This window comes from Elaeis guineensis, chromosome 2, assembly GCF_000442705.2.
Source record: "Elaeis guineensis isolate ETL-2024a chromosome 2, EG11, whole genome shotgun sequence".
Taxonomy (NCBI): Eukaryota; Viridiplantae; Streptophyta; class Magnoliopsida; order Arecales; family Arecaceae; genus Elaeis; species Elaeis guineensis.
In genome coordinates this window covers 5,415,648-5,429,993 of record NC_025994.2, presented here as the reverse complement: position 1 = coordinate 5,429,993, position 14,346 = coordinate 5,415,648, and the positions used below count along the sequence as shown (strand labels likewise).

General features: G+C 41.1%; 1 protein-coding gene and 1 pseudogene across 1 annotated transcript; one reads left to right on the top strand and one right to left on the bottom strand.

Annotated features, from left to right (window-relative positions):
• Positions 1–3,559: 3,559 nt before the first annotated feature.
• On the bottom strand, positions 3,560–4,063 carry LOC140855195 (uncharacterized). Its single transcript, XM_073251071.1, has one exon. The coding sequence runs from the start codon at positions 4,061–4,063 to the stop codon at positions 3,560–3,562; it is 504 nt and encodes a 167-aa protein (XP_073107172.1).
• Positions 4,064–8,358: 4,295 nt separating this feature from the next.
• LOC140855194 (uncharacterized) lies at positions 8,359–9,934 on the top strand (annotated as a pseudogene).
• The last annotated feature ends 4,412 nt before the right edge of the window (positions 9,935–14,346 follow it).

Here is a 14,346-nt window from a genome sequence, read left to right as displayed (position 1 = left end):
GAATTGATCAGTTGTAAAACTATTGAAAGAGTCTTGAGGAATGCTGATCTCAATAATAATAGCACGCTCCAAGATATTGAAAAGGTCTCAAATTACTAAAAAAATTATTATAACTAGTATATTTCATACTATATTTAATAGACAGAAGAATAATTAAAAAGAATACAGGGTCACATATATAATATACTTGTGTGAAATGCCATCTCAGGTCATGTTTACATTTCCAACTCCAAATGAGCTGAAGAAACATCAAAGCAAGATTTTAAGCTCAAACATGAGTAAAAAGTAACTAATCCACATATTTGTGTAAAAGAAAAACAAAAGCTCGAGATACTCTTGATGTCATATAATGTTGCCGATCCAAAAACATTGGTGTGGACTGCCTCCATAGACTTGCAAGATAACAGACGAAGGGTGAAGGCTCTCTAGATTGGCTACAGTCAAGCAATCCAATCTTTAAGTTAGCAAAGATTTGTGGATTGAAAATGAAGAAGACATAAAGAAAATTAATAATTGAGAGGCAAAATCTCCCTCAGCCAAGTTGATTTTTTGATTCATTACATTTTCTTAAGAGCTATTGGATGTATTTATAGCTGAAGTCCGAATCCTTTAGAATTGCATTCTAACAAACTCGAAATTATTCTATATATAATAGACTACTGACATGGTGCAATAACCCTAGGGATATGTCACAACAACTTGGCATCCAATGGGACTAGGCACATCTTTGAGGTACTGGAAGTTGAGCTGCTCCTTCTATGGGGAAGCTTTGCTTAGCATGAGTTTGATGTCTAGGTGGTGGAGCTGAGCTTGGAGGAGATCAACCTTAGGGGTCGAATGATTTTGGTTTTTTTTGGGCCTGTTCTCCATAGCCACTTAACTGAGGAGACAGCAATGTGCTAGACAACATGGGCCATGTGCTGGACAAATACTTAAACGCCACATCAAACTGATTATTAATTTTTACAATACTGGGCCCTCACTTTTGATCTAGAAGTGTTGTCTTCGTTCAATCGAAGGATATTTTATCACAAAATATAAAAATTTTATATTTTATTAAAATATAAAAATTTTATCACAAAAATATAATATTTTTTGCAATCAAAATTTTTTTATCGCAAATGATTAAGTTTTAGAAATAAAAAATTTATTTCGTCACAAATAATTTTTTTTGGAATGATGGTGGTGGTGGAAGGAGGACGACGGTGGTGGCCTCAATCAGAGAGGGTTTCAACCCGACCGGTGGCGCGCTCGATCGGAGAAGGAGGACAATGGCTGGCACGGTAGCATGGAGGGAGGATGATGGCTTGTACGGTGGCGTGGAGAGAGGACGCCGATCGGGGAGGGCTTCAACTCAGTTAGTGGCACACTCGATCGAGAAGGGAGGATGACTGACGGCCGGCACCGAGCTCGATCAGAGAGGGAGGGAGGAAGAAGACCAATAGCGCTAGCGAGAGAGAGCGAGAGGGCGACTTGGCTGGCACGATGGCAAGGAGGGAGGACGCCGATCGGCCGATGGTGCACTCGATCGGAGAGGGAGGACGACGGTCAGTGCCTAGCTCGATCGGGAAGGGAGAGCCGTGTCGGTAGTGTGGGACACCAAGAGGGTCTCTCTCACGTTTTGGACCAAAATTTTGCCTTAAAATAATTTTTATTTTTTTTCAATAAAATAATTTTTAGCGATGAAATAATTTCATCGTCAAAAATAAAAATTTTATCTTAAAAATATTTTTTTTACAACGAAAATAATTTTCATCACAAAAGATCAATTTTTAGTGATGAAAATAATATTTCATCATAAATATTTTTTTTAGCGATGAAAAAAATTCATCGCAAAAAACTAAAACTCTAGCTACGAAAAAAAAAATTTATCATTAAAAAGTATGCTTCTAACAATAAAAATTAAAATTTTATTATAAAATATTTAATTTTTTTTAATAAAATAATATTTAGCGATAAAAATTTTCATCACCAAATATAAAAAATTTTGTCGTAAAAACTATAATTTTTTGCAACAAAAAAAATTATCGCAAAAAAAGCTAATTTTTTGCGATGAAATTTTTTTTCATCGCAACAAATTTTATTTTTGATGACGAAAAAATTATTTCATCACAAAAACATAAAACTCTAGTGATGAAAAAAATTTCATCGCTAAAAATTAACTTCTAGCAATGAAAATTATAATTTCGTCACAAAAGATGTAATTTTTGCAACAAAATTTTATTTCATCGTAAATACTTTATTTTTTACAATAATTTTTTTATTACAAAAACATACTTATTTGCGATAAAAAAAAAATTTGTCGCTAAAATTTTATCACTAAAAATCTAATTTCTTGTGGTGGCATCACACCATTCTTTATGTTACATTGCTTCCATATAAGAACTTGGCTCTTCAATATGAGTAAACTGGCATTGCTCATATATTTCTGTCAAGGACCTCATATTTCTTGGTGGTGATATAGAGGAAGATGAGGAACTTGAAGAAGACAAGGAGGATGACGAAGATGGGGAAAAGGTGGAAAGAGTGGATCTTCATGATCCTCTTCTCCCATCAAGTCTTCAGCCTCTTGGATTTGACAAGGTGCAGGTTCTAAATCTTTCCACTCATGCATTTTGTTCATCAAAAATCACATCTCGACTAACTATGAGTTTTTTTGTTAGAGGATCGTAAAGGCGATAGCCTTTTGTTTCAATACTATAACCAACAGATATGCATTTCATACAGTTATTATCTAACTTTTGTCTCTTTTTAAATGGAACATGAATATAAGCAATAGAGCCAAATATTTTCAAATGAGTTACCTTTGGCTTCCATCCACTCAATGCTTCAAGAGGAGCTACGCTTCTTAATGATGATGTGGGGCTCCGATTGAGAAGATAAGCCGCAGTGTGAATTGCATCAGCCCAAAAGCTCTTAGGAAGACATTTTGCTTTCAACATATTTTTGCCATCTCTACTAAGCTTCTATTTTTCCACTCTGCCACCTCATTTTGTTGTGGTATGTAGTATGCTGTCAACTACCTATGGATGCCATTTTGTTCACAAAATACATCAAATTTTTTAGAAAGAAATTCACCTCCCCTATCAGTATGCAAGGTTTTAAGAACATAACCACTTTGTTTTTCAACATAATTTTTTAATTTCTTAAAAATAGGCAAGGCATCTGATTTCTCCTTAGCAAAGTAAACCCAAGTCATCCGTTTAAAATCATCAACAAGAACAACAAAATATTTACTGTTGTTAAGTGATGGCATTTGCATAGGGCCGCATAAATCTACATGTACTAGTTCAAGGGGTTCAGAGGCTCTCCATGCCTTTCCTTTTGAAAAAATATCACGATGTTGCTTTTCAAGAATTCAACTTTCACAAATATCATCACCATGCTTAATTGGAGGTAAACCATATACCATATCTGACAAGACACTTAAATTTTTGAAACTCAGGTGTCCAAACCTATGATGCCATAGCCACTTTTCATCTAATAAGGATACTTTTAATGCATGATTTTCACTGCAATCAAGACTAAGAGGAAAAATCTTGTTCTAAACCATAGGAATTTATGCTACCAACTGAGTTTTTGTTCTATCCTTATAGACACAGCATTTCAAATCTTCAAAAACAAGAGAGTACCCCTCCATCAAAAATTGTCCAACACTTAATAAACTCGGATCCAAATCAGGCACATAAAGGACATCCTTAATTGAATTCATGCCACACGAGTTTAGCTTCACAATACCTTTGCCTTGTGCTTTACGAATGTCTCCCATCTTCACTTGACTGGATACTAGTGATTTGTCCAATTTCGTAAAAGCCTCCATGTTTCCTGTCATATGACTACTGCATCCGCTATCTATATACCAAATAGATTTGTTAGACTCCTTGGAAGAACTTGCAAAAAATAAATACTCATTCTCAACCTTTCCTGTCTCTTCAACAAATTTGGCAAGCTTTTCTTTGAACCAACAGTATCTTTCTTTATGACCATATATACTTTTTGCAATAGTAGCATTGGGGTTTTTGACTTTCAACTCTGTGATTGCTTTCATTGGGCTGTTGACCATCACGACCTTAATGAGGATGAACACTAAATCGTCCAACTCCTCTTCTACCTCTGTAGGCACATCCTCCGCATCCTCTATTGAGGGGAATTCTGTTGCTCATATCACCTGTGCTTCCATTTTCTTTTGACAAAGACAACTTAGTATGAAATACATTTTTAATAGAATTTTCATTGTATCTCTTCAGTCTATCCTTATGAGATTGAAGAAATCTGTTGGGTGGATGTCTGACCGGAACACCACCTCCCAAGATCTTTTCAGTACCACGCGATGCAGCAGGAAGAAAGAAGAAACAAAACAAAAGAAAAACAATCAAAATACGTGGATCAGCCACAAAAGGGCTCGTCTCCACGGGGCATGCAAACTTCACTATGAAAAAGAAAATTTTACAAGAGGAGATCTCACCCTCAACCCTTGTACACCCAATTCTCTCTCACCTGAAGTTTCCCTCATAAAAGCTCTCTCTCTCTTGGAGACCCCCTGAATCCCTGAAGAGCCTGGCGACCGCTGTCCAGGAGCCTCCTGCTCCTTCTCTCACAGCGCTCTCGCCTCTCTCTCTTCTCGGGTTCGTACGGCTCCGTACGATGCGAAAAACCGAACCTCTGCACTTCTCTGTTTCATCACAGGGTTTTATAGACCTTAATCACGACTTAGATCGTGATTAGGACTCCTTAATCAACCCAAATCACATCCCAGACCATCCGATCAAGATCGGAAGCCACCCATGCCGTCGGATCGCGCTCCGGTCCATGGAATAGTGCCGTGGACCGTGATAAACACGTGGGAAACGCCCACGCGGTCCACAGGCCCCGCCGTGGACCTCCCGGTCCACGGTGGACCGGGGCAAGGGGGCCAGCAGGCCGCTGGCTTGGGCCGGCCCGCGCGCGCGGGCCTGGGCCGCGCCTACGCGCGGGGCTGCGCGCGCTTGGGCCGTGCGCCCGCCTGGGCCGCGTGCCAGGCTGGGCTGCGCGCCGGCCTGGACCGCGGGCCTGGGTCGCGCGTCCCGCGCCGGCCTGGATCGTGCGTCCCGCACGCCGCCGCCGGTCCCCCACTGCCTCGATTCTCGTGCCAACTTCAAAAGCTCGTATCTCCTCCATCCGAGCTCCGTTTCAGGTGATCTTGGTCTCGTTGGACTTCGTTTTTCGCCGCGAACCTCATTGTGGGCTCAATGTGGGCTGAATCTTGAGGCATCAAATCCTAACAATCTCCACCTCGACTCGATATTCGGCCTCCTCCAAACTTCGAGAGCTTCTGGATCTCCTCGCCCCCATGCCCTGGGGCAATCGCCTGCTGATCATGGATGGGCAAACATGGGAGTCGAGCCAGGCTGCTCGATCCCATCTCCGTCGTATGCTGTGCTCCTCCTGACCTGAGACCTGCTCGGGGCATCATCCTGCGGCAATAGGAATCTTACCTTGCGACGTCGCCTCTCGTCCTCCCGAGTCTCCTGTCTCGTGCTCGATCCGCCTCCTGGAGCTCCACCTCGCTCTGGGCTCCACCTGGCTCCCGATGCTCCACCTCGCACTGGGCTCCCTGCCAGGTAATAATGTCCTCTGCTCTCCTTCTTCCCCTCCAGCACAATCCTATCGCCACGTAGCACCCTCAGGATTCCTCCATCAGCTACCGTCCTGTAGCCTCTCAAATCCAGTATGCTAAGTGAGTTAAGATTCCGCCTGAAATCGGATATGTATCGGACCTCCCTCAATCTCCTCACTGCACCGTCATGTGTCCTCCAGCTGACCGTCCCAATGCCTCTGATCGCACAGCTCGATCCATCCGGCAGATATACAGTGACCTCACTGTTCTCCAGGGAGTCAAACTACTCCTCTCTGCAACATACATGATAGGGGCATGCAGAATCTAATATCCACTGCTGGGAAGAAGTAGATACCTCATCAGATATCTTCAGGACATCTCCATCTGAATCACTGCCGGCCGTCGCTACAGCAACCACCGTCCGATTTTTCAGTTGAGGGCAATCTCTGGCTAGATGCCCCAACTCCTCACATCGGTAACACCTGGTTTTGCTCAAGTCCCTCCTGGACTTAGACCGCCCTCGTTGCGATCTCCTGTCGCTCCACCTACCGCCTCCTGCACCTCCAGAAGCCACCAAAGCTGAGCTACCGCCACCTGAGCTCGAAGCTGGGTTCTCCCTCCTGAGAACCTCGTTCTGGAGTATCGCCGCGGTGACCTCGTCCATCTTGATAGTGCTCTTCCCCACTAGAAGAACAGTCACCAAGGACTCGTACGAAAGGGGAAGCGACGCCAGCAAAACCAGCGCCCTGGTCTTCTCCTCAACGTTCTCGCCAACGCTGAGAAGGTCGGTGAGGATCTTCTGGAAGTGGCTCAGATGCTCCTGTACGCTCTGTCCCTCAGTCATCCGCAGTTGGTAAAACTGCCCCCAGAGGAAAAGAGTGTTGGTGAGAGACTTCGCCATGTACAACTCCTCGAGCTTCGACCACAGCACCGTCGGAGAAGTCTCGCTCAGCACATGGATCACCACCTCATCCGCCAGGTACATGCGGATGGTACTCACCACCTGCATCTGTAGCCGTTTCCAATTCCGCACCTCCATGGTGGTCGGCTTCTCATCGCACAAGAGAGCATCGATCAACCCCTGTTGGATGAGCACGTCCTTCACCCTTGCCTGCCACAAGGAGAAATTGCTCTTACCATCGAACTTGTTGATCTCTATTTTGATTGTTCCTGTTTTCTCCATCTTCAGTCTTGCTCACCACCGCTGTAATCTGCGTCCTTGTACCGCCTTGCTCTGATACCACTTGTTGGGTGGATGTCTGGCCGGGACACCACCTCCCAAGATCCTTTCAGTACCACGCGATGCAGCAGGAAGAAAGAAGAAACAAAACAAAAGAAAAATAATCAAAATACGTGGATCAGCCACAAAAGGGCTCGCCTCCACGGGGCATGCAAACTTCACTATGAAAAAAAAAATTTTACAAGAGGAGACCTCACCCTCAACCCTTGTACACCTAATTCTCTCTCACCTGAAGTTTCCCTTACAAAAGCTCTCTCTCTCTTGAAGACCCCCTGAACCCCTGAAGAGCCTGGTGACCGCTGTCCAGGAGCCTCCTGCTCCTTCTCTCACAGCGCTCTCGCCTCTCTCTCTCTTCTCGGGTTCGTACGGCTCCGTACGATGCAAAAAACTGAACCTCTGCACTTCTCTGTTTCGTCACAGGGTTTTATATACCTTAATCACGACTTAGATCGTGATTAGGACTCCTTAATCAACCCAAATCACGTCCCAGACCGTCCGATCAAGACCGGGAGCCACCCATGCCGTCGGATCGCGCTCCGGTCCATGGAATAGTACTATGGACCGCGAGAAACGCGTGGGAAATGCCCACGCGATCCACAGGCCCCGCCGTGGACCTCCCGGTCCACGGTGGACCGGGGCAAGGGGGCCAGCAGGCCGCTGGCCTGGGCCGCGCCTGCGCGCGCTTGGGCGGCGCGCCCGGCTGGGCCGCGCGCCAAGCTGGGCCGCGCGCCCGCCTGGACCGCGGGCCTGGGTCGCGCGTCCCGCGCCGGCCTGGGTCGCGCGTCCCGCCCGCCGCCGCCTGCGGCCGCGCCGCAGCCGCCCGCCGCCGGTCGCCGGCGGTTCTCTACCTCCTCGATTCTCGTGCCGACTTCAAAAGCTCATATCTCCTCCATCCGAGCTCCGTTTCAGATGATCTTTGTCTCGTTGGACTCCGTTTTTCACCGCGAACCTCGCTGTGGGCTCAATATGGACTGAATCTCGAGACGTCAAATCCTAACAAAATCCAAACAACTCATCAATAGAAAAAGTAGTCAAGTCTTTAGATTCTTCGGTTGTAGCCACAACATGATCATGTTTCATAGGCAAGCTTCGTAAAATTTTTTCAACAACTCTTTCATCAGATAGGTTGTCCCCATACAACCTTATTTGACTCACAACTTCTACCACACTTGAGAAGTAATCTTGCATAGAATTACTATCTTCCATAATCAAACTCTCAAATTTCCTACGAAGTGTTTGAAGTATGACAGTCAGTACCTTAGCAGTACCTTGACATCCTTTTTGGAGTGCTTTCCAAGCTTCTTTTGCTTTAGTGGCTGCTGAAATTTGAGGAAAGATAGTCTCATCTACCGCTTGCTGGATGAAGAAGAGAGCTTTAGCATCCTTCTTCTTGATGTCTCTGAGAGCTTCAACATGAACCTCAGCTTCAACGTATCCTTTCTCCACCAAATCCCACAAATCTTGTGAGATAAACAGCATCTTCATCTTCATGCTCTAGAAATCATAGCCGCTCCCTTTGAAAATGGGAATCGTCGGCTGTGACACATTCATCCCGTCGGTGTTGTTCACCATTGGAAGACTCGAGCTTGCTCTTCTTGGAACCCGCACTCTAATACCACTGTGTTACTTCAATGGGGACACGGTGAGGTGACTAAAACTCTCTTTTACAATGATTAGTTTGGAGAAGAGGGATAGGAGAAAAAAAATGTTGGATTAACAAGAAAAAAAATGGATCCAGAGATTTTTTGTGGAAACTCTATCAAAAAACTTAACTTCATTCTCAGTAGACTCGAGTATAAATACACGCTAGACACAACCAACACCCCACATACTAGGAACCACAAACAGCCACCATGGCAATTAACACCCACTACCCACTATAAACTAGGACTTGTTTATGGATTCCATAACCCATGATCAACGCCCCACCTCCTTGAGAATAGGAGGAAAGTGACCACGGCCACATGCCCATGATCTGCATTATCTTCACTAGTCATCCCAAGAAAAGGAGTGACTCATTGAACAAGAACCCATCTTTGGGGCACGGCGAGTAGACCTCTAGACGGATCAACTTGCCTCTTTCCCTTCTTCTTCTTTTTTTTTTTTTTCTTGGTATGCTGGCTTGATCCTAGAACTGTCATATAATCAAAGATTATAGATGAAATGAAAAAGTTCTTATGTTTACCCGTCGGTGTTGTGTAATGCTTGATCCCGTCGGTACGTGTTGTGTAATGCTGAGCATAATTCTTCCTTTCATGGAAATGATAGTAAAATGGATGTTGAGCTGACACATACTGGCAGAAATGCAGGTGACACAGTGCAGAAGGCTAGTGATGCACTACCTACCATGGAGCTAAAGGACCATGGGGAGTTCCAGCACGTTGTCCATGGCCTTTTATGTCCTAACGCCATTTCTGATTCAAAGGTACGTATCTAAGGAAGCATTGTCAGGAGGGTCTGACAAGTCATTGCTTTCAGGAAACACAAATTATAGATTTTCAAAATTCACATTGCATTCTCAGCAATTATGTGAGAATTGGTATATGCATAATTTTATTCCAAAGATACATAATTTAACAAGTAGTGAATGTACCAAATGGAACCCGTGGACTGACTCATGCCACAGTTACAACTTCCACATAAAATCATATTGAAGGCAAAGGAGAAAAACATGATGGTGCAGTTGTTTCTCAAAGTGGTGAAATGATTGGTAAGCCTAATGCACAAATTTTTTCACCCATTTTTTAATTTGTGCTTGGGTTGTTTGTTAATTTGTGCTTGGGGTTTTTTCCTTGTAAAACAGATAAAAGTTCTGATATGAGCAAAATTGTAATTTACTGGTCTCAGAATGTGCTGCAAAGACAGAAGCTTCTAAATCAATGCCTGTGTCCACCATCAGGAAGATCAATGATCTATGTGGAGACAGTGATGGACTTGAAGTTGAGAAAATTCCCAAGTATTTTGTTGTGTTCTCAAATATGGATGATTCCAGCAAAACAAGGATATCACAATATAGCAAGACTGTTATATCTCAAGGCTGCATGGACACCCAAGTGCTTCGTGCTATAGCTATGGAACCAGAACTTTTACCTAAGTAAGTGATTTAATAACATTATTCTTTTGGAGGTCCTTGGAGGTTTAGTTTGTCAGTGTTGTAAAAACAAGACATGTTAGAGTAGTATGACTAAAACTTGTTTTATTTAGTTGTTTGGTTGTAAGAATGAAGAGGAGGAAGACAAAAGGATGGATAGAAAAAGTGGAGGAAGAGGAGGGGTGAATCGAGGGAAAGAGGGGTAATGGAGGAGTGAGGTGATAGTCTGGCCTTCTTTTGACATGTCAGGATGTGACTGAGAGATGTAGATCTGGTCTCTGAGAAGGGTGAGATTTTATTTTAGAATAAACAATTTTTGAGAAAAAAACATGGCTCCCTGCATTTGTCATACTTCTCTTTTTCTTAAATCAAAACTTGGTTTAGCTAAAATCTGATTTGGATCTCCTCAAACATATGTGTTTGCAAAACCTTAAAATTTAGATATGTGAAGCCTTTTTTCCATAAAACTCAGAAACTTAGCAGGCCCAATCTGTTTAAATCTTTCATTACAATAAAATAGAATATTAGCGATAAAAAAAATTCATCGCTAATAACTAATTTTCATCGCTAATAGTTATTAGTGATAAAAATTTCATCGCTAATATTTAGTCATCAATAATATCATCGTTAATAATTTTTTACAATGGAAAAAAAATTTTGTCGCAAATAATCAATATTATCGATGAACAATTTTCATCGTTAAAAAAATTATTTTTTCGAAGACTATTTATGATGAAAAATTATAGTCATAAAAAAAGATAATTTATGATGAAATTAATTATTTACGATGAATTATATTCATCGCTATTAATTTAATTAAAAATTTTTATAAAAATTAAATTTAAAAAAAATATTAGCGATGTAAATTTTTTGTTGCAAATACCGTAATTTTTGATAAAATTTTTTATCACTAATAAATATTAAATTAATAACGATGAAATTATTTTCATCACTATTAATTTAAATAAAAATTTGTATAAAAATTTAATTTTAAAAAAATTTAGCAACATAAATTTTTCATCATAAATATGGTTATTTACGATGAAAATATTAAATTTATCACTATTAATTTAATTATTTTTTTAAAAAAAAATTAAATTTTAAAAAATATTAGCGACGTAAATTTTGCATCATAAATCTTTCAAATTTTAATATATATTTTTATATCTATTAATTTAATATAAAATTTTAATACTTTTAAATTTATTAAAAAATTTATTTACGATCAATTTTTTATCACTAATATATTTTTTGGGGACCAATATTTCTTCTAGAATAATTCCATCGCTAATAATTTATAGATATTTTTTTGAAAATAATTTATGAATATATTTATTTAATTTATATTTATAATATTTTTTATAAATTAAAAATAAAAAATTAAAATAAAAAATTTACACAATAAGCTCAAAAATAAATTTTATCATTTTATTATATTATATTAAAATTATAAGAGATCTAAAATAAAAATAAAAAGCTACACAAATAGGCTATCAAGTGTTGGCATCTGCAGAAGGAGAACGGGCTGGGGAAGGAGAGCACTCAGATAGCTCGGACTGGCCTGTTGCTGTCTCATCAGCTACATCATCTACTCCATCTACGCCAACTGCTCCATTATCTAGATTTGGAGCTGTTGGTACTCATCGACGCATGCAGTCAACTCATCAACTCGCTGCTCAGTCTGCCTCTGCACCTCCGTCAGTCGAGCATCACAGACAGCATGGATGTTAGCTCTATACGAGCGTGAGGATGAGGGAGCAGTGATCCCATGCCCTAGATCTCTAACATAACAGGATCTCATCCTAAGCATCTGATCACAAATCTCGTCATCTGTAAGTGCGATCGAGCCCTCAAGGGTAGGTTGGAATCTGATGTCTATCATACGATCTTGAAAAATTAAAGTTATAGCTATTTTAATTTCATACTGAAAATCAAATCATGAATGAAAAAAATAATTAAAAAAAAACTTACAAAGAGCTCCTGGCTCTCCATCGTCCACTCCCCTGACCGTCACTGGTGGGTCCATTGGTAGATATCGATCCTACCAAGAAGCTTGCCACTCTTAGCATCTCTCTGTAATTTAAGAATAATTAATTAAAAAAATTTTAAATAGCTAAAAAATTATATACTAATTAAAAATTACTTACCATCTGCTCCATATGACGAGTAAATGACCTCGAACCCTTATAATGCAGTACGGTCTGTCTAGTCTGATTCGTGATATTCTGGGCACATCTTCTCTGTACAGTTAGCAGTCAAATTAGTAGGTAACAAACTGAATTTAAGAATAAATGATTCAATCATTAAACTTTAAAAAAAAAAATTGGATGTATAATCTGATATGCCGGATCCTCGTAATGTCGGTATATGACAGTCCAATTATCTATAGTAATGCTGTCATAGGGCCACTGTCGTACTGCCTCCACCCCATGATCCTACATTATATGATACCAATGCTGATGGATGTGGTGGTGATACTTCTTGAATCATAAAGATAAATGAGCATCCACAGCTCGCTGCACACGATCCTTCTCAAAATCAATAATATCAAATACACCCTGCCAATAACAAATATTAGAAGAATACCATGCTAATTAAATATTCACAGTATAATTTATTTTACCTGTAACTGGATGTAGAAAACTTCTCTCTGAGCCGATACAACGTGACGCCAATCGAAAAGCATCACAGGGGCATAGTTGCGACATATGATGCCCAACTCGATCTGCTATGGCTTGCACCATCCCTTAATGGGCTTGGTGTAGTCGGGTGGTATCTCGATACGGAGACGCTGTCCTAGGTACTCGCGTCTTCGATGCTCTAGAGTAAGGTTCTTTGATGGACCTCGCCCTCGCCTCAATATTGGTAGAGACTGGCCTAAAACAACAATAAATAAATCATTAGTATGATAGCTATCCAAATAAAAAAAATCAAATTTTATTATATGAAAAGTATAATAATATCACTCGGATCCATCTCACTCGAACCCATCTCACTGGGACTTGTCAATGCAGGACCCTCTAGTGATAGAGTTGGTGCGACACTGGAAATCGGTGAAGGTGCCTCAGCCTTTAGGGTAGATAGCGAATACGAACATCGTCATTTGTCTCCTGGTGCCATACCTACAATTCTTGACATATAAATGAATATGATATTGAATAATAATAATAAAAAAATAATAATCTTATCATTATTATTAGTTGATATTTTATTTCAATATTGTAAAAATTTTAGCAGTATCTCTCCATAGTTCTCCAAGTATACGATGTGAATATGGTGCCTACGCACTCTATCCACCATATATTCGGAGAACAGTGGACAGATAACTACTGAGTAACTCTTCGTTGAAATTTTTTCATCAAAAATTTTAGTAAAGTTTTTTTTAAAATAAAAATATTTTTTATATTTAATTATAATAAGCAAAAGCATACAAAACAGCACATAAAATAATTAAATTATAATAAACAACAGCAATGTGCATTGTGCTAGTGGAACAAAAAAATTTTATAAATTCTAACAGTAACACTAAAAAATTTATGCAATAAATATAAAATAAACTATAAACAGTTGAGCATGCAAAATAATATTAATATAAAATAATAACATAAAATCTAATCCCGAGGATCCGATAGTTTTTTATTTTTTAAAATATTTTTTAACTAAAAATAATAAATGATATTTTATTTTTTAAAATATTTTTAGCCTAAAAATATTTTTTTTTAAATATTTTTTTCCTAAACGAGCTCCGGACTCGGCCTCCCACGACCCTGCTCCCACGATGCCGGCACCGTCATACACCCTGCACTGCCCGAACTCGGCCCCCACGAGCTCCGCTCTCGCGGTGTCGCCGCCATCACCCACCCCTTGCAAGCCACCCCCTGCAGCGCCACTGCCCTCTCCAACCCCTCGCGATCCGAATCTCAATTCAGATCCTGATCATATCTCGATCTGGATCCTAATCCAAATCAGGATCTCGACCCAGATCTCAATCTCGATCCAATTTGGATCGTGATCCAAATTTTATTTTTATTAATCAAATAATAAAATATTTAATTAATATTTTATTTATTTATTTTTTTCTTTTTTCCACCCTCGTTTCTCACTTCCCTTCCTCCCTCCCTGCTGTCACCCACCCCTCCCCGACCGACCCCCTTCCCGCCGTCACCCACTCCTCTCTGGCCTACCCCCTCCCCACCGTCACCCACCCCTCCCTGACGGACCCCCTCCCCGGTGGACCCCCTCCATGGCCCCATGGCACTGCCGTGTCGCGGCCGACCCCCTCCCCACTCTGTTTCGCCCCCGACCGCCCCCCGACCCCATCTCCGCCGGCCCCCTGACCCCATCTCCACCGACCGACTCCCTCTCTGGCCCCGTCGTGCCACCGGCTGCCCACGCCCTCATCCCCACCCTGTCTTGCCC

Coding starts and splice junctions, on each gene's coding strand:
- LOC140855195 (XM_073251071.1), bottom strand. CDS start 4,063: ATGGTCAACAGCCCAATGAAAGCAATCACAGAGTTGAAAGTCAAAAAC.